Here is a 21,729-nt window from a genome sequence, read left to right as displayed (position 1 = left end):
TTGTATACCCAGATGCATATGCCCATACAAAAAAAAATAAAAAATCACCTTACATTTCTACCATGTCCAAGTCAGGAGCTTCTGGTTCCATTGTAGAAAAGATCATGACTCCTACAGTTTCATCTTTTTCTGCCTTCCTTTTTCCAGTCTTCCACTCCTTAAAAAGAAAGAAAAAAAATAGAAAAGAGACACAAAGTTTGACCACCACTCATCCTTCTTTAAAGGCACGTGCTTAAGGAGTGAATTAAATGTTTAGGAGAGCTGTTAATGAACAGACCACCCCTGAATTAAAACCTTTCATTAAGAAGTGAAATCTTCAGAGGAGCCAAGGCTTTTTACAGTTTCCCAAAGTTCTCTCCCTCCTCCTTTGTGCGCTTTGTTATCTATATTCTAGGGTCAACAGACCCTTCTTGTTTATTACTGAGATACAGTGTAAGAACAATGACATTCAGCTGTCTCCACACATAGGTTAAGTCTCATATCAGAAGCTGCTCAAGAAGATCATGAAACTATTATGCAATTATCATACTAAGTTCTTAGTGGTTAAAAATTTCCTATGTATTGCAACATCTGTACTGTTTATACATCTATAAATAAGAAACTAAGAAGTGCTGACTAGCTGGAAGAATTATACAACTCCCCACTAACCATCCAACTAGCATTTCACCAGGACTAGTATTTACTATGTTATTAAGCCTCTACTTACAGGATCACAGCATAATTCTGGTTAGAAGTATGTTGGTAGTTCAACCTCTGACTCAAAACTGGTCATCTGTGACCTCAGTCACAGGGGACTTGAACCTTGCAAATTTTTAAGACCAGACTGGATAATTTACTTTTTCAGCAAATTCTATGTGTATTTAGAAGTATGATTATTTTGAAGAGAAAGCAGCAGGGTGTTTCTGTTTATTTCCTAATTAGTAACAGAGCTGGAGCTCAATCATGAAGAAACTATTATTTACTGAAGGTTTACTTACTTTATTTATCATTTACTGAAGATATTAAAATCTCTTTTTAAAAAAGCATAATAAAGTGTGTGTGTGTGTGAATAAAAAATGGCTGGTTATATCAGGTAAGGCTGCAACATAGTGTTTTTTTACAGTGAGAAACTGTGGTTTTGAGGGATAGGGATGGGGCAGGGGGCTGTTTTTAAATATAATACAGGCACAACCTAGATCTGCTATAAAGTAGCTTTTGTTAGCAGAGCAGCACCACTCAGAGGATCACAGTGATTACTAAATCCAGCAGAGACACAGCAGGGCAACAGCCAAAGGAGTTTTATATATCTTCCTATTCTGCTGGAGGATACAAACTGTCCCTTGAAAGACTGGCAACAAAGTTACTTTTTGAAGAGCACAGCTATATGGGAATGGTGTGTGGCATTTCACAGGAGCAATTTTATGCCTTGTTTTGATCGATCAGCTGAGTTAGGAATCCCAGCAGTTTCCAGCCCATCACTACTGCCCACAGTGAGGCGGCCACAGAGCCAAACTCTTGGTTTGAAGGGAAGTGTGGGGGGACAGTAATTCATCAATCTCAGTCTGTGTGAGAACTTTATTTCATTTCCTACCTTCTCATCTCGGAAATTGAGAAATTGCTGGAAAACTTCACTTTCTGAGACAACAGGATGGCGACACATTCTTGTCATCCAAGCCTGCAGCCTCTCCATGCGCATTTTGATAAATTCTTCTTCAAAGCGTCCTGTTAGACATTGAGCAATAATTGTTACATTTACAGGCTAGCACCTTCAAATTCCTTTTTTAAATTTAAATTGAAACAACCTGTAATTCGTCTGGTGAGTTATTAACAATTTAATGACTCTGAACTTAAAAGAATCACAGAATCCTGAGTTGGAATGGAGTCACAGGAATCATTGAGTCCAACTCATAAAAAAATGGCCCATTATGCTAACAAACAAAAAGAACCTTAAATTGATTGATTTTAAATATTGATTACTGATCAAGAGTTCTGATCCTTTTTAAGATAGCCACAAAATATTAAAAAAACCTGATACCCACCCACAATTCAACTACATTTTAAAAAAACCCCAAAAAACTAACAAGCTTTTGGACAGAAAAACTAGGTATTCAGATGACCCAAGAGAAAAGCCAGGTAAAGGCTTGGAATGAAGGTATTCTTCTGGTACAGTTTAGTAAAGTCTTGGTCAATATGAAGTTCAAAACCAGTGAAGAAAAAAGAACTACAATCCAAGCTGCCATGTGCAAGCTAACAAAGCACTGAAATTAAATAGCTCAAAAAACATTTAAATTGGATTGCTCAAAAATATCTGAAATTGTTCAAACACAAATCACAGATTTAAAAAGCAGTGCCTCCTTTAAACATACTTCCATATAGGTAAACTGTGGGAAAAAAAATCAAAAAATATCAATAAATCATATGCGTAAACTGGTTAGAACATACACATACATGTAAGACTAACCGATTTTTTTGGTACTTAAGATATTTTTAATACAAACTAAATAAGTAACCATTTTTTCTTAAACTAGTAATGCATCATCACTGCATATTCATAAGAACCTTTTTGTTTAAGTAGAAACTGTCTTCTTGAGATAATCCTTTCTAATTTAAAAAAAGTGCATGACATCAGACTTCTAAAGCATACAGGGACGGGGATTTGTAAGAAAATAGAAATTCCTCCAGCACCCGACTCTTCGGATTTCCACAGCAGCACAGATTACAAGCCTTGAACGCATGCTTGAATATAATTGAACTGTTTGAATGAAATTCTACTGCATAGTTACTATGGCAGCAGATCTACAAAGTTGAGGTTTTTGTGGTTTAGGTTTTAGTTTTTTGGGTTTTTTTGCAAATATGGAAACTAGCAAGACTAGCAGGTAAATAACAGAACTGATGAAAAATGAACTTTGAGTATGTATCTTTTTCTGCAAATTGGCAAAAAAAAAAAAAAATCAAACACTGTGGAAGAGACATTCTATACCCTTCAGTAATCCTTTGCTTAATTTTTAATCTATACAGAAATCTCCACAGCATTCCTGCAAGGAGTGCAGAACACCAGAACAGCAGCAGCTGCAAGTTACATGCTGATCATTAAGCATATCATCACCAGGTTATCATTAAAACCAGGATCCTGACAAAGTCAGTCGGGAGTCTTGCTCTCTCAAGAAAAATTGACAGAAATGCTTTTGTAGACAGTGTTCAGAAAGAAGCCTCCTAAACACAGTGAAAGATAAGCACCCTTTTTCCAGTTTCTTCATGTTTCAGAAAAAGAGACACACTTTTTTTTTTTAATTTTTTTTTTTGCATGGTGCAAGGTATTCTCTCCCACAGATTCCAGAAGACAGAAATTCACAAGCAATGGATTTTGCCAAGGACTGATGCAAGACTTTGGGTCTTTTAAGATATAGTTACAATGAAATCTAGGGACCCCATCATGTCTTCTGGTTTCCTGTTAACAGACATGCACACGTTTAATAGAAATGCTGGTCAATTCTAAACACGAGGCTAAGGGGAAGAAGTCACTTCCTCACTTTTCAGTTTCCTCGGCATTTATCCCAGCAACTTCATCAATGCTCAGCTTTCTTCAAACACAGCAGAGCTGCTGCATTTTGAGTGATGCCCACAGCCACATGGTTGGCAACATGCCGATGCTTATATCTTTGGTTTTGGCTTTTTATCTTAAATGCTGTGTAAGTTTACCAGAAAACATACAAGTGGAAGTGGGCTAAAGTAATACATTTTCCTACTATACAGGTGTCCATTCTTTCTTTCACATGCACTTTAGCACACACTTGTAGAAAGGAAGCCAGAGACTACTGAAAATGCATAGGATGTTGCATAGGCATTCTGTTGCAATGACCAAACTCAGGTGCATTTAAAGGACCCAAGCCCACTTTTCTTGAATTCAGAACAAAGGATTTCCACAAGCTTCACAGTTTGGTCAAGCTGAACTGACATCAAACCAGAGCAGAACACTATATGAATGAAAGACGCTTTCTAAATCAAGTGTGAAATCAAGCAAGAGGAGAAACAGCTGCAACATTTCACTTGGAAGCAAAAAATCCCCATCCCAACCAGTCAGAGGATGCTCCCTTTCCTCTGGGAACTTTGTGTCAAAGCTCCTACAACATAAAATATGTACAATCAAATGCAAAAGCGATTCTCCTAGTATTGATCTGTTATTATCAATCAGTCATAACAACTCATCATAAGGTTTGAGTGGAGAAAGGTAGGGGTTTCTTTGATACCTTATTTAAAAATAATGGGAAAAAAAACCAGTAAGAAATAACTGAACCTTATAAAAATTTGATTTCTTTATTTCCCATTCCATGAATTCAGAACTGGGAATAATTACCTGTTACTTGCTTGTCTGGAAGAGAAGGGATTGGAATGGCTAATCCAAATTTAACCAGGAGCCGCTCATACAGCCAGTCAAAGTGCTTGTATCTGTGGTTGACAGACCGATTAGTGTTCTGGAAGAGAAACACAACTCTGAACTTGGACAGGCAGCTACACACAGTCACATGAAACAAGCATGACCAGAATGGTAACCACATGGAACGTAAATATAATTTATGAATTAGAGCCTTAATACAGAAGAACTTGAAATTCTAGAAGAAAGCAAATCCTTGGGGTAAAAAAATATGACAACTACCATTTACTCTTACAATGCCCTTACCAAGTCACACAATTTCTATTTCTATATGACACATATTTGTGAGACAAAAGATCCTGTTTCAGATACACTTACAGTGCAGGTCAGCTGATACTCAATGTAGCTCTTGAGACCATACATTTTAGAACCTTTCTTGGGATCTGCCACCACACAGTCAAATGTAGAGGTAGGATATACCCACATTGGGCCATAATCACCAATCTGTAAGAAATTGCAAATATTATCTTTGAATACATCATGTTGCACAAGCTAAAAATAAGGAGATAAATATCTTCTCTCTTCACTTGAGAGCTTCCATTGATTTCAGTGAGAGGCTGAGAGTCTGGAAACAGAGAGGCTTCTTGCAATCAGGGACAAAAGACCGCAGCTGACTTTATCTTGTGTATTTTACAATTTTTCACAAATAACAAAGGAATGGCGAATTCTAAGACTATTTCAACCACATTTTGCTAGAACAGCATATAGACAGAAGAGTTTGGTTTTCAGATCAGAAAGTGACCTGACCATCAGGACTGAGCATTGTAAACCTCTACAAATGTAGCTCTTACATGTAACTATCTAGATAATGAATAGACAATGTAACGCATTTGCTCTGCATCCCAATCCCAAAAAGGCAGATGTTCATCACAAGTATGCAGATAGAGCATGAGGAAACAAGTACTGAAAAGAATAATCATCATCACACTTATGATTTTTATTATGGCAGTTCTATTTCTAATTATGTGTTCATTATCAGTTTCTTCTGACCCAAATATATATAGCAACCTTGAGGATAAAAGTTCAGTAAAGAAAACAGGGAAAGGTGAGGAGGATTATAAAACCCAACCAACCAACAAAACCCAGCCAACCAAAAAAAAGAAAACCAAAAGAACCCGTACCACCCACAGAGAAAAATTATACACAACCCCAGCTTACAATTATGGGAATTTTTTCTTTGGGTTTTGCTAGCTGCTTTGCCAATAGATACTGCTCCATTCCAGGTTTTGCAAATCCAGGAAACCTAGCAATAAAATGAGGTGATTAGTTAATTCTCCTTTCTTTGACATATGCAGAACTACCTGCCATTACAGGAAAAAAACCCTAAATATTTCTCAAGTATAGAAAAAAGTTTACAAGAATTACTGTAACAATTTTGTGTGTCTGTGTGTGTAATAGGCCCCTTCTTGCAGAGCAAAGTTGTTATTCCTGCTCTGCTGACCATCATACCAAACATAACAGGACGTCACAAAGTATCATCTATCACTCCTCTGCAGCCTCACCCTCTCCGGAAACACCGCACACAGACAGATGCTCATGCACCTGAGATTTCAAATTACAAGAATTCAATCATCTGAAAGAATCATAAACAAAAGATCGACCAAGAGCTTCTAAACATGAGTTATCTTAAATAATTTATCCACCAATTAAAAGGAAGCCAAACAATCACTATAATATTCTAAAAGTCTTACAAAATGTCTTATAAAAAGTAAATGGTGGTCCTCTTTCTAATTAGGAAGATAATTAGCCCTTGCAGTACTGCCAAACTGCTTGCAGAAACATGAGCAGTAAAGCAGGACTTACTCCATGGACAAAAAAATCTCTTATAAAAGGTATTTTTCTGAGTTTACAACAAGTAAACAATGATGTACAGGTACTCATGCAACACTGGACATAAAAACCCACTGATGAACAAAATTAACTAGTCATGCAGAGACTGTTGATTTTAGTTAGATACCCAAGGAACCATTATTCTACAATCTTTTTCCATTCTGCTTTCATCTATTCAGAGATTACCACACACTAGCTCTCAGTAACAGCAGCTTTAGAACAATCAAATATTAAGCTACAACATGAGACAATGCTAGTATAACCCTGAAAAAGCTTGATGCTACTGTAGGATTTTTATCTATAAAATCAAACTTTCTGTGGCTCAAGAATCAACTTGGAAGATGCACAAACACAATAGAACAGAAGTTTTCCCCACCAGAAACTAAGATTGCTCAAGAACTCTGGGGTAGCATCTCTGATCAGTTTCTACTGTATGAACAAGTCATCCACCACCTTCAACTTTCATTAAGAACAAACTGTCAAACACAGTTAAATTTCAAAGACTTGAAGCTCAGGCATTGTGAAAGTGTCATCTGCCTGTATGACACCTTCAAAAATTAAAGAGCTTTGTCATGTACTTTCAAGCTTTCAGGGATCTGTGTCCACTGCTTGCTTAAGGAATATGCTGAACTACAAATCCACCTTCTCTTCTGCCCCAAAACTGTAATTTACATTGCTTATTTCAATGATGTTGAATTTACACATCTTGACAAATTCCAATTCTCTTCAATATATACACATTTCCCCTGTATTTTCCATTACTTGTTAAGTGGTAACTTCATAGCAGCTGCACGAGAATTTCCACGCTGGACCCCCCCAGCCTCTGATGCCTCAGTCTCCTTGTAACCAAGGTAAGATGGTGAAGTTGATTTTGGGTCATCCCAGTCATCATCCCAATCATCGTCATCAGCAGCTGCTGAAGTACAGGAGGGATCAGGGGACAGGGAAAGGAGAAAGTTACATAATTTCTCTTCAAAAGCAGAAGCAGGTACTTCAGCACTCACATACAAATAATCAACGAGGTAAATATATTAAAATCTCTTTCAGCCTTCTATTTTACTATTCCTCCTCAATTACCACTATCTCCATCAAATACAACCTGCAAAGCAGTGCACTAGAAATCCACTGAGGAAGAAGAAAATAAAGAAAAAAAATAAAGAAGAGATGATGGTGTGTTAAGATGAACTCAATTGTGTTCCATATTCATAGACTCCAAGTTAGCATTCCCCAGTTATGGGTTCTCCCCTTAATTTAGACTGTTACTACAAAAGGTAGAGAAGCCTTCTGAAAAGCTAGTCACTTCTTAAAATTAAAGATTTAAGAGACTATTCCTTCAAAGGCCTGAGAGCACAAATTCAAGGGAGTTTAAAAGTTTGTTATGCAAGCTGAACAACATGCCTGAGAATAGATCATGTATGTACAAGACTTTGGTTTGTCAGATTTCCATAAAAGTTTGAGGTGTTTGTTACTGTGGAACCAATTTTTTTTTAATTATTTAATTTTTTTAAACCCCTACTAATTTAGTGTCCAGCTTACCCACATGGCAATGTGCTATTAGGAAACTGGTTTGGTTTTGTTTTTTTAAATAAACCATTGTCTATAGTTATGAAAAATTAAATAATTCTTACCTCTACTGTCCACCTACCCTAATTTATTAAGAAAAAAATGAGCATTATTAGCACACCTGGTCCTTGATATGCCTGTGGATGACCAAATGCTGCTGCTGCCTCCCAGTTATTTGAAGCACTGTTCCTCTGGCCAGGTGCACTTTCAGGTTTCGCTGCCCAGCTGTCAACAGCATTTCCATTATCCCAGTTCCCAGACTTCCCAACGTTCCAGCTGGACCAAGGATCGTTGGCAATGCTTGCCTACATTGTATGAAGACAAAAGTAAAGAAGAATTGCTGAAGAAATTACCAACAACCACATACTTTCCTCCTGAAGTCTTTCACCTCCTGTTGGTAGGCTGAGTTTGCATTCAGCACTTCACTTGGATTTAGAAGCAGCTGCCAAATCTTGCATTTCCAGCTACACAACTCTTGCATGCAGCAAGCACTGGGAAGAACTGCTCAGCTTTCCAGCAATGTGACACCAATACATACTAATAAGAGTGCTTCTCCTCAGGGTAACTAAATTATTTGTTGCAACAGTATTAGGAAGCAATCTCAGCCATGGTAATTATTTTACACTGACACCTTAGTAAGTATGGTACTTGTGAACTATTAATTACCTAAAGCCATGGGCTAATTAGCACATTTAAAACCAGAACTCAGAAGTCAAGAATTAGGTTTTTGTAAATACTTATTTTATCAAACTTAGATTAGTGGCTTTACTAAAAGCAAATAATAAATTGCCCATCCACACCATCACTACTGGTGTGGCAGTTAGGGAGTTAAAGCCTAACCTGATGAGCTTCCCTGTCAGAGCTTAACTCATTCACAGTGAAGATGGGGGAAGAAAACAGACATCTGCCAGGGAACAGTCTGGTATCTCCCTGTAGACCTACTCTCTCAGCATAAGCTTGTGGTGAAGGCACTCACACACCCCCTTCTGCCAATGCTGTTGTGGAGGTGGAAACCTCAGTGAAGGAGTGCAGAGCAGACATGCTAACTGCTGCATTTGGCAAGTTCATCTTGGCTTAATAGCTTAGCATCCTGCTCAGCTCCTTGATTTTAACAGTACACTTTGAAAAAGCATTGACTGGTTAAGTGTAGTCTACTCCAGACACTTAGTGCAGAGACTTGCCGGCAGAAAGAAAAACTGCACACATATCGAAACCCACACACCCAAAGTGTAGGAGGAAGAAAGAGAAGAGGAAGGAAAGCAAACAAAGCTGAGAAGGCTTGTTTTGTTCAGCAGAGGGAGAAACTGAGTTTTGTAAAAAGAAGTCTCAAATCCTACTGATGCTAGTTCATTATTTTTACCATGAAGAAGCATATAAAAGAAAAAGTGCCTTATATAAATTAATTACTATTAGACTACAACATTTACATGTATCTTAGAACATTTGCCAATACAGGAAATTTAATAAAACTCCCACTAAAAATTAAATTATTATCTGCAAAAATGTTGCATAAGTGTCTTACACAAAAAAGATACAGCTACTCCACATCCCAATTTTTTCCACTAAATATTCTTTCATCTCATTTTAACTTTGATATTCTACTTAGGAATAAGAAGTCTCCCTTCAGTTTTTCCTTAAATAAAGTCATCTGACAGTCAGATTTCATAGACAGTATCAAATCATAAAGACTCAAAAATTATGTTATTACATAACACCTTTATATATTTAGGTACACAACTCCTTACGGGATGTGGAAATTAAGACCAAGCCCCCAAGCTGGGGAGAAAAATCACCATTCACAAGACTCACAAGCGTCAGTAGGTCTCTAGGAATTGAGAGAGAAAGACAGATTATGTGGAAAGCTTCTATAGTGATAGGTTGGGAATTTTTTTTTTTTTGAGAATGAAACTGATGCAAGAACATTATTCCCTGAGGGAGCAACACTCTTGGATAGCTGATACCCAGTGCTACTTCGAGCAAATTACAAAGATAGCTTACACCAGTCTGCTCTCTTCCTATCTTCCTATTTCAAAGAGAAATAACCACATGTGGCATTAGCCAGAGCTCATTCCTGGCTAAATGAAAACACACAGGGCTGGGGCCCAACCACATGGAAAAGCATGCTTGATTCTAACATAACTTGGAGCACCTAGAAAAGACTAGTCTGCATAATATTAATGCACCAATACTTCTGCAATATATGTTTTGCTGATCACTAGCAAATGCAAGTCCAGAAGTGGCATGATCACCAAAAGACTGAGTAAAGTTTTCCTCTTTTCTGTAGTAGTTCATATGAAATCTGGTACATGAGTAAATGGTAAAGAAACCTTAAAATCTGCTGCAAAAAAAGAGGAGGGCAATAATATTGACACTACTAAAGAATGACTGTCAAGAGCAATCATCACATTCACAGAAAAATGCTGATATACACAGATGCTGTACAGCAAAGGGAAATGTATTACTTAAATTGTGCTCCCAGATGTCTTATCTCCATGTACCTAGGTGGAAGCACTCTTCAAATCAGAACAATTTACTTCTAAAGTGTCCAAGAAAGCTGTGGGGTAAGCTCATACCCCTAGGTGTATCACCTATAGGCTATAAAAGGGGTGGAATATACTATTCTCCCCTCTGTTCCTTTCAGCCAAAGGATCCCCATTTCTTCTGAAGCACTGGGGAAGAGAGTAAGACATGGCTTAGGAACCTATAGATCACAACTTTCAAGGAGCACTTACAGGACCCTCTTCAACTTTCTTGAAATGTTTTCCTACATGCACACATACTGTGGACACTTCTAAGTGGCAGTTAACAATCAGAAAACATGGAGAAGGGCTCAGGAATCAGGCCTGCCATCCTCAAGGTCTTGGAGCATCATGGAGGACCAACTAAAGACATAGCAGTTATTAAAAAGGTCATCTCAGCCCCAGTGAGCAGTTCTGTGCATTTCAGCCACTGACAATCTTCATACAAGAAACCATTTGTGTGGCCTAGCCCTGGCTGAATAAACCCTAATTAAACCTCAAGTATTTTGCATCAAGCCACGTTCTTACAGCTTTAGTTTTCCATAACTGAAATTGATAATCCCCTGGTATTTCCTTAGTGAAGAAAGGTGAAGAGCCCTTGCAACAAGCTGATATTTAGTCAATATAATTTGATACAGCATACCTAATATCCAAGTATTCAAGCCTTCTCAAATGTACACAAAAAGAATTGCCACACCCCACAACTAAGAAACTGATCAGCCTTCAAATTAAACATTGCAACTCCTTGCTCCCCAAGGTACATCAACCACAGCACATTTTCCAAAGACTGATCAGGAGAGCAGAGCTCAGCCCATGGGTGATTCAAACAAGTATACTGAGATTAAATTTAAGGATAAACTCCTAAAAGGCAGCTGATTCATCCTTATGTAGACTATTAGGTACTTGCTCACTCCTACTGTCCTAGGAGTAAAAACAAGACAAAAGGGCTGTGTTGGGAACTGACAACAGAGGGAACTATTGCTGAATGTTCTAAGAGGATTCCACTAAGGGCAGATTCAAGCTCACTACAGGAACAGATCACTATTGGTGGGGCCTGGAGGATGGAAAGAGAAGCCTAGTATGTTTTTAAAGATCTAATAATAGTTGAATGAGAAAAAATTCCACCACAACAGAAAAATCCTCAGCTTGGAAGTGGAATGTCAGTATCTTTACCAAAAGAATGAATTAAATAGAAGTGACATATTTGCTCTTTTCCAGAGAATTCAAAGCTATTGTAAAGACAGTAAAGCTAAGATGAGGCACTGAGGTATCTCTCTGTCCTGGCTAAAAATCTTTATTTGCTCTCCTGGCCAACTAATTTGTTTCTGGCAGACTCCTTCCTCATATTAATGCATGCCCCTGATGGACAAATAGGTCCACTCTACTGCTGAAGGACAAAAGCCAAAACAAATACAATGTTCAGATGGTAAAACTAATTTAGGTACCCAGAAAGACCTAGGTGAAGTGTGCCATCAAAAATAATGACCTCCAACTGTAAGAAATACACCTTGAAATCTACTCGGAGACAGAAGCCATGCTGAAGCAGTGAGTAGCAAAAGTAAGCCTGATCAGATCAAGGGAAGTTCAGGACAGCCAAAGCTGAAATGAGAAGTGTTATGCTCTTGAAGAGGGGTTTAAAAGAGACAGACAGCACAGAGCAATGGCAGAAAACACAAGAAAAGTCAAGGTGACTCAGCTCAATAGCTCACAGGAATGAACATACCTCTCCAGTTTTATAGCTGCCTTAGTTACCTGCATGGAAACAAAGCCTTAAGCATACTCAGACATTACACTAAACTTCTTTGGATAACAGTCTCTGATAGACACATTTTAAAAAACACCAAACAACTGAGTATATAGACAGACACCTTAAAAATCAAGTGTTTTTCTCCATGAAGAAAGATGAAGGGCTAAAAGCCTATTCTGCAGCAATCACAGAACTGCATTCACTGTGCTGTTTAAGACAGAACAAGTGTGCACATTAGCAGATAACTGAAGCAGCTGCCATACCCACAATATTTTATGGCTAAGCTTTCTTCTTGGTAGATAATTACATTAGCATTGTGGTACAGGGCATTTCTTCCACTTCTGAAGGAAGGCCCTCTTTTCTATAGTACAACATAAACATCCTTAAAGAAATCCTCTAGGAAAAGCAGAAGTGGAGATGGGCTAGATTTTAAAGAATAACCAACTTTATGGACTTAGATACTAGAATATTTCCTCAGATAAATACTTGACAGCAACATGACCTCCGGAAGCAGCTGCCAAGGAAGCTGTGGTAATGCTGTTCTAGGAACCCATCTGTCTTTCAGCCACTCCTGTCTTCTCACTTCCTTCCTGAGGAAACAATCATCCAACACCTCCACTACCAACCCCACTGCCCCCTTCAAAACTCTGCACCAGAGCTGGGCTTTGCCAGCCCACAAACAACCCAAAGCCAGACACAACTACTGGACACTCCCTGTTTTCAGCAGGAAATAAATTTAAACCACCAGTGGACAAACTGAGATAGTAGCATGAGCAGAGCAGTTAGTCTTTTGTTCTTTTCCTGTTTCAAATCCCATTTCCTTACCTATAAGGTTATTCACAGCCAAACTGGACTAGGGGCTGCATTGCCTGTGCACAGCGCAGACATAGGATTTCCATCTATCATCTGCTGATTCAGCATAAAAAAATCCATCTTTGAAGTATGGAATGGTGTTTTAGAAAGATACATAATTTAGACTTGAGTAAAGAATACTGAGTGATAGGATGAGGGGAGGGAAAACACGTCTATTGTCACCCTGACTGCTTCAGGGAAATTTTTTTTTTTAATTAAAGTTTGCTTAATTTCAAATTTCAGACACTAAAAATTCTATATAATTTATTCAATGGAGTTCTCTCAGGTTTCTCTTTTTGTTACTCACACCTGCATATGTAAATGACAATTAAGTCACTTCTTTATATCCTTGTCTTCTCTTAAGCTGATTTCAATTCTTAATGGTTTTTTATTGAAACACAGATGAGAAATTTGAGACAGTTTTCTAAGTAGCAATCACAGCAATGCCAGAAAGAGAAGAAAGACTCCCTGTTCCTCTTTGATGTTGACTTGTGTCATCTAGACATCCCAGGATCCGGCTACAAAGATTAAACAAGGTTTTAGCCTTCCTTTTTGGGAAAACACTCTATTTTTGTTTGGAAACAGAGAAAGGGGTATCCCTAGTTGTCTTTTTTTTTTTTTTTTTTTTTTTGAGGAATTTAAGAGTGTTACTGCCTATTTTCAGTTTATCACTTTCAATTACAAATGCCCAGGATTCTACTTTAAAAGAAGTGCTCAGTGAGAAAAAAACCCCAAACCAAAAACACCACCAAAAACAAACAAACAAACAAAACCCCAAAACAAATAAATGAAAAAAACTCGGGAAGGAAACAACATATTGCAGTAAGCCCCCTGCTGTGGTGCAGGGGAATGTGCAACACGTGTGTGCCACATGGCACTGTAAGTTTGCAGGTTAGCTGAAATGCTAACAATCCCAGGCACCAGTACAGGCTGGGGCCTGACCTGCTGGGAAGCAGCTCTGCAGAGAAGGACCTGGAGGTCCTTGAGCATGTCCATGAGCCAGCAGTGTGTCCTGGTGGCCAAGAAGGCCAATTGCACCCTGGGTGCATTAGAAAGAGCATTGCCAGCAGATTGAGGGAGGTGATCCTGCCCCTCTGCTCAGCCCTGGTGAGGCCTCATCTGGAGAGCTGTGCCCAGTTCTGGGCTCCTCAGCAAAAGAGACATGGAGCCCTTGGAGCAGATCCAAAGGAGGGCTACAAAGCTGATTAAGGGACTGGAGCACCTCTCTTATGAGGAAAGGCTGAGGGAGCTTGGCCTGTTCAGCCTTGAGAAGAGATGACTGAGGGGACCTCATCAATGTCTATGAGTATCTGAAGGGAGGGTGCCAAGAGGATGGGTCCAGGCTCTGTTCAGTGGTGCCCAGCAACAGGACAAGGGGCAGTGAGCAGAAACTGATGCACAGGAAGTTCCACCTGAGCAGAAGGAAGAATTTCTTTACTGTGTGAGTGACTGTGCACTGGGAACAGGTTGCCCAGAGAGGTTGTGGAGTTCTCCTCACTGGAGATAGCCAACAACCATCTGGACACAGTTCTACACCATGTGCTCTAGGATGACCCTGCTTCAGTTGGGAGGTCAAACCAGACCCACTGTGGTCCCTTCCAGCCTGACCTATTCTGCAATTCTGTGAATCAGACAAGGAAAAAAAGTATACCAACACTGTAAATTATGGAAAACTCTTTCAAGAGTAATATTTTGCCTGAGGGTATGGGTGCAGATGAAGGCGACGAGTGATCACAGTATTACACCAGTTTAACAACTTCCTGCCTAAACCTTTGCATTCCACTGGATCATCCACAAAAAAACTCAACACAACTCTATAATTGGAATTGATAAAATCACAGTCATATGTTGATAGTTATTTTTTAATATGTAAATTCGATTCAATTCAAAACAAGCAAGCCACTATTTTCAGTACTGTAGAGAAGCCATTGCCTTGTACTTTGCTTAAATGAAAGTTGGTCACAAATTCCTGTTACCAGTCTGAGTGCAGGTGGTGGAGGGGAAAGAGTTGCTCTCAAATCACATGCAGCAATAGAGGATTTTATAGTGTCATTATCTGTAACAGGAACTAGAAGTTACAACTGCAATTGTAACTCCCTTGGTGAACCTACCTGCATATTTTATATGATAATTTAGCATACTGGTTTAACAAGACAAACTGGACCTAGTCAAGTACAAGCGAGTTACATTTCCTGTGATGATACTTCTCCTTTACTACACACACAGATTCATCAGAGAACAGAAATGTTCTCTGTTACAGGAATTAAATAACATGCATGTCAGAATTTCCACATAAGTAGAATACTGCACTTTTAATAGAAGCACTGTATTTATTTTCTTTAATCTTAGCATTTATTGCTGCTCACAGCAATTCAGGGAGGGGGAGTGGGAGTTATGGTATGCAAATTTAACAATGATAATTTGCCTTTCCACCACTTCATTGCAAAAAGCCTGAAAGATATGAAGTAAAATTTTTGGAAAAACTTCCTTAGTGCTCTCCTTACACATGTTCAACAACTTATGTCTACATGCCAGGTAACTTGAGTTGCCTCAGCTCCTGGACATCAAACTAAGTGTTTTCACTAACTACTCATCCTGTCTATACACCAAGTCCCACAGCTTTCAGAAGGGAAAGGATTCTGCATACATACGAATCCATTTATCTCACTTTGCTTCTGTGAGAGAAACTATCCCAACTATCCCTACTGATTCCACTCTTACCATTGGATAAAGCAATACAAACATCAGAGGTTTCTGTTAAATGCTTCCTGACCTATCCATGAGGCCTTGCTGCTCTGCTGAAGACACAAAACATGTGGATTCTCTAGGGTCAACATGAATCAATGGAAAAATCTCTAATTCACAAAAATACTAACTCTCAGGATACTTATTTTATCCCAAACTAACAAGAACTGTACAATCATCTTCATCAAGAACTAGACTTAGCAGTGATTAGAGAATCAGTGTCAAGAAAAGGGAACAGCTCTTCTACAAATGCAACATACAGTTTGGTACAAGAACTATTTTTGTATCTTAAATACAGGGAAACCACATCTACAGCCCCTACGTCAATGAAGCTGTCATCCACTTCCACCCTGAAACAGAGAAGCAGTAACCCAATTTATTTTCATTTATACATTTCTAATACTAGCTTTCTATTCGGCAGAGAAGGGAAAAAAAAGAAAGAAAGCAAAAAGGCTATACTGAGCTCTAGAAGGAAGGAAGGAGAAACCATACAAACTAAAATATACAGAATACTAAAATTTATAGCATTTCTATCCTCTGTTCAAGGCTGCAGGTTACACAGGCTGTAAACAGCTGGACTACATTGTGGCAAGTTGTATATACAGTCTACTTATGGACCACTCATGAAATTACTGTACAGAGAGTGTTTTAACTTCCCAACAAAAAGAACTAGCTTGCACCAATATAGTTGTAACAAAATCTAAATAATTCAGATAAACACTGAAAAGTGTTTAAAAGAGAGCTGCTACTTGTTCACAACTTTTAAAGCATTTTAGGTTAGATAAATGAAAAAATACCACAAGCTGTGGTTCAGAATAGGGGAAGAGAGATCATTGCTGTTAAAACAGCAGTCTCTGAACCTGAAACACAAACCAAATAAATGCAAATACATCCTTAACTAGAGAAGCACTAATCTTGACCACCAGAAAAAACCCTAAACCAACCCAGCTGGAGGAGACAACTCAGAATGAATTTTACATTACTGATTGTATTTCCATACATAAATTATGAAGGCTCCAAATGCCACCAAGATAATAACCTCTTCATCAACTGCAATAAGAAGCACTATCTAGAAGTGCGAAAGAGAATATCCTCTATTGCTACAGCTTCTGGAATAAACTCAGTATTAAAGAAATACTATAAGAGAAAAACACGTGATGCATTTTACATCAAAAATGATGATCTTTTTGTTCACTATTTGATAGGTTCACTTGGCTTAAACTGACAAAATTAATATTCATTTCAGTGCCATTATTATTCCAATACCAACAGAGTCTACAGGTAACTTACTTTAAGATATATATATATATGTATGCAACTCTAACCAATAGAAATAGCATAAGTGCTGATATACTTACTCACTGGCTATTCCAAATGACAGACTGAAATTAGCACCTTGCATTGCCACTCAGAGGAACAGTGGATTGACAGAGAAGAAAGATTACTCATTCCCTCTGCTCTCTATATCTAAGAGCTACCAAGTCAAAACAGCATGAGACTTAGAAAAGCCAAGCCAAGCCTCCATCCTTGGCAACTAAGGCTTCCTTAAATTGTATTTTCATGAATAATTTTTTAAAGCTTTTCAGACATTAAAGCACAAATGTTACAGGCAGATGCAACATTAAATTCTCCTATCTGCTTATCTTATTCTAAGTGTGTGAATAGTTACCTTGAGTCAAATTTTTCCCTCATTTTGTGTTTAATTAGCTACATTGCTTCCCCTTTGCTTTCATGTTCCCAGCATCTTCTCAGATAGCTCTTTAAAAGAGCAGCTGCAAACTTTATCAAGGCAGCCATTGCTGGGACACTGCTGACGCAAGGAATGAGCTGGAGAGAGTGAACTGCCAAGGGTCAGGTAGAATTTTTCTCCTGAGGAATTATCTCTGTGCCCCTTTTCTACTGTCACTTTACATCTGTGGCAACCCCAGGCAGGGTACAATATCAAAGTGTTGCTGTGGTTACTGAGTCTTTCTCACTGAAGAAAAGGAAGGAAAAGAAACTGCTTTTAATAATTGCTCTTTAATTACTTTTCAGGAGATTATTTGCTGAACAACAACAAAAACCTTCTTAGGAAAATAGACAGAGAGCAGACAGGGATAGAAAATAGACAGGGAGCAGAACTGTGTTGGAGTCAATTATGTTTCCTTAACACCAAAAAATTATGGTTTCCAGAGTAGGAAACCAAAAGTCTCTTGTTTGACTGGAAAGCAAAAAGGGATGGGGGAAGAAGGAGAAGAGTTGCTATTTATCTTCCTGAGCAATGGTTATGCATGATGGGGCTCTGCTTTCCCGGAGGTGGCTGAACACCTGACTGCCCACGGGAAGCAGAGAATGAATGCTTTATTTTGCTTTGCCTGTATGTGAAGCTTTTGCTTTACCTACTATGCTCTATCTCCATCCAAGAGTTTACCCATGTTTATTACCCTTCTTGTTCTCTCCCCCACTCCTCTGAGGGGATAATAAGCTGCTGAGTGGCTTGAGCTGCCTACCAGGGTTAAATCACAACACTGTGGTTTAACTGGGCTCCTAAAAACAGAAAAGGAAAAAGCACCACACTCACATTTCAACTCAGCCAGATCTATTATTTTTAATAAAGCTTGGCACTGAAAGACTACACAACAACCTGGTTTGGGTTTTTTTACTTACTGTTAGAAGAATGGAAGGAATTCTAAGAATTAAAACATCTTCTGACTTACTAAATTGGAGAGTGGGGGCATTGTACAACCATGTGTATGTGAGAGTGACAACGTTTATACAAAGCAATTTCTTCAATACAACAGTAGTAAGAAAAAAATCCTAAATCATCCTGTTTATTTAGAATTGCTTTTATAAAGATTTCTTGTAATAAACTTGCAATCTCACCGTGTTACTGCAAAATATAATAGATACCATCAAACATAAGTGTTTAGGAATATTGCTATATCTTACTCAGTCTACCAGACTAATCTATCTACAAACATTTTAATTCCCACTACAGTGCCACCTCCAGCATCCATTCCCTTTCCACTGACACACAATTTATCATTTTTCTTAACTCTCCAGAGCCTGATGTGAGTTTTGTTTAAGATTAAAAACTTTGTATATTGACCTAGTTGGTCATTAAAGCTTTGAACAGGCTGTGCATCTGAACTCAAGTCGAAATGCCTCAGTGAACTCATGTTGAAAAACATAAATGTTATTGCAACCAAATTCAGAGTAATACATCTAGGAAGAAGGGCCATACCCACAAAGTAGGAGATTGCATTCTTATTGAAAGTGGCTCTTATTGAAAGAGACATGTCAGTTTGCAGGGGATGAGTGACTCAGCCTGACCTCCTGGTGCAGTATTACTGGAACCAATGCAATCCTTCTTTCTATCAGGTGTTTCTACACCAGTGCAGCAATGTCAAATCTGTCTGACACTGCGCGATCGATGCACACAGGAGCAATGCACACACCTCACAGACACAAGATCAAAGTCACTGCAGAAGAAAGCTTGCTTTTCTTCCTGAGAGCAAGAAAATAGGATCTTGCACCACACAGAGAGAATGAACGGACAGAATTTCTTAATTAAGGAAACAATTAGCCATAGAATTTTTGCAAAGAGAAAATGCCTGCACTAGAGAGCTCTCTGATCTGGGAGAAAGGCCTAACACTCAAAAGTGGAAGCCAGAACTGCTTCCAGACTGCTTAGGATACAAATTAAAATCCCATTAGCAATAAGCCACTAGAAAAAACTACCAGATATATGCCAGAAGCTGCGGAAAGCAGTACTCAAATCAAGATCTACAATTTTCTAGAAATAGCAGTTACTAAACTCAGTTAAAGAAAAAAAAGACTGGAGAAAATGAAAATAACTTTTGACATAAAACTCTGATCACATAAAAGAATGGTTCCTCCTAAGGAAAAAACCATGAAAACTGAAGACCTAAAGACACCAGCCTGATGAAGGCTTCCCCTGCGTCTTGCATGGCCTTGACTCCATCCAGGTGCACACTGTCCTCCTCTCTCCCCCCCTCCATGTCAGTAACATAGTTTTACCATAATGCACTACAGTACAGTGGTCCCCCCAGCTATCTCACACAGTATTTGAAGGATAACTGAGAGGAACAGGACACTTCTAAGAGCAGGGCACTGATGCAAATGTGACAAGCTATTTTCATGAAGTTACCCCTTTCCAAAATCTATGAAAACCCCCGCAATCTGTATATATTACAGGGACAGTACACTGTTGATCTTCTGTAAACTACAGTGTAAAGAGACCACATTTTCAAGCTTTTCACTGCTCTAGAAATGCAACTTCCAAAACTAGATTGCCAAAGTAATTCTCTATTATTTAGAATATAAGAGATTTTAACCTTTATTTTTTAACTTTATTTTAACCTTTCCCACTGCACAGACCAGACCTTTTTTCTTCTCTTCTCCAAGCACAAGCACAATGTTTTAAGCACAGAACAAGCTCTGACAGATACCTCTATTCCCATTCAAAATATTTGGTGTATTAGATTAGTAAGTAATTCTTCCTAGATCAAATTAAGCTATGTTTCTCCTCTGAGAAACAGTACTCTCTGATTTGGCAGCAAGTAGCTGCTGCAAATATCTCAAGCCTTCTCAGATGCAAAGTTTTGCTAGAAACACTACAGCAGAAAAAAAATGGGGCAAGAGTAACAGACAGCAAGGAAGAAAAGAGGTTCCCCATTTCGCACTCAAACTACTGCAGTTTTTACTGAGGCAAAACTAACCTATAATCAAAACCTTTTGCTCAGTCTGACATGAAAAATTCACGAAGGATTTAATGAATTCTGTGTTTAGCCTTACATATTAACTGGGTATCAATTAAAAAAAATAAACATTGAGACAGTCACAATGAGGTTTGGAGTCCTCTAGTGAGGACATGCGATCACAAAATAACAATCCTGGAATTGTCCAGCTGACTACAAGGAAGCCCAAATCAAACACTCTATAGTCAATGAACAACGTTCACTGTCATACAAAAATGTCCCATGTAGAGTTTTCAAAGGATCTCACTTCATGTCAAAGTCCTGTGGTGCAATTAAGAAAACTAATAACTGATATTTAACTGACCTATAAACTAGGTGTGTCCCCCCAGCTGTTACCATAAGTAATGCATTTACTTTCCAACACAAAAGACCTTCGCATGCTGCTGTTGGAAAAAAACACAGATTTTGTTCTTCTGTTGACCTATGGACTTCAAAATGTTTAGCTTCCTACATGTGGGACATGCACCAGTCTGCAGACCATAAAAAACCACTTCTGTTTAAGATAATGTGTCCTCAGATATCTAACCTGGAACAAAATATTTGCTGCTTAATGAACTGGTACACCAGGCAAAAAGCTATGAATAGAGGAACAAAAATATTCTTGCAGCAAACCGAAAGTCAGCCTCTTCTCCAATTGATAATGCATGAGTTTACTTCATCTTTTTTAATCCAAGAAACTACTCTTACTCAAATTCTGAGAAAGAAATATATCTATTCACTCTGGCTGCTGATGTATAGATCCCCTAATTGTATAAGACATCAAAAAAGAAAGCTCTGGTTCCTTAATAAGGTTAGCATACTAAAAGAAGTAGCTTGAAAATAAAATACATTTGCTAAGAGTGCACTTACACTTACAGAGACTGAAGTAGTCACAGATTTATATCATTGCAGACTGGAAAGAATAAAAATGCTCCATTTCTGAAAGTGTTAAGACTACTAAATTTTCCAGCAGTGACAGCATCTGACCAGTCACACACATCATTAATATTCAACAAAAATGTTCCCTAATGAAAACATAATTTTTTTAATTAGTACTTTCATGAAGGTTCACAAATAAAGTACAGCAAGCAATTACATCAATAAAAGTTTCCATGCCCACAGTGCCCAAAAAACCACAAGACCTACCTGATTACTGCTTTTGGCAGCAGAGTTGGTCTGAGCTGTACTTGAAGAAAGGGAATCAAAAAAGGCCTGATCAGCTAATGAGTTACCACAGCTAATGCCATCCTTTGCACCTTCTGTTATAATCTGAAATGGAAAAGGTTGAGAAAGATTTTTCATGCTTCAATTAACCAAATTATG

General features: G+C 38.3%; 1 protein-coding gene across 3 annotated transcripts in view; it reads right to left on the bottom strand.

Moving 5' to 3' along the window:
• The window catches only part of SNX9 (sorting nexin 9), a 61,794-nt gene that overhangs the window by 17,823 nt on the left and 22,242 nt on the right, over positions 1-21,729 (bottom strand). For 2 of the 3 annotated variants that reach the window (XM_077175424.1, XM_054629188.2), the window contains exons 4-11: positions 21,553-21,675; positions 7,926-8,109; positions 7,004-7,157; positions 5,570-5,654; positions 4,730-4,855; positions 4,334-4,451; positions 1,571-1,701; positions 54-157 (exon numbers count right to left, since the gene is read on the bottom strand). In XM_077175424.1, the coding sequence (XP_077031539.1) occupies positions 54-157; positions 1,571-1,701; positions 4,334-4,451; positions 4,730-4,855; positions 5,570-5,654; positions 7,004-7,157; positions 7,926-8,109; positions 21,553-21,675 (1,025 nt within the window). The remainder of the gene's footprint in view (positions 1-53; positions 158-1,570; positions 1,702-4,333; positions 4,452-4,729; positions 4,856-5,569; positions 5,655-7,003; positions 7,158-7,925; positions 8,110-21,552; positions 21,676-21,729) is intronic. The other variant, XM_077175423.1, reaches the window with a different exon arrangement.

This window comes from Agelaius phoeniceus, chromosome 3 (assembly GCF_051311805.1).
Source record: "Agelaius phoeniceus isolate bAgePho1 chromosome 3, bAgePho1.hap1, whole genome shotgun sequence".
Lineage (NCBI taxonomy): Eukaryota > Metazoa > Chordata > Aves > Passeriformes > Icteridae > Agelaius > Agelaius phoeniceus.
Note: the sequence above shows the minus strand (reverse complement) of the source record. Positions and strands in the feature narration are given on the sequence as shown.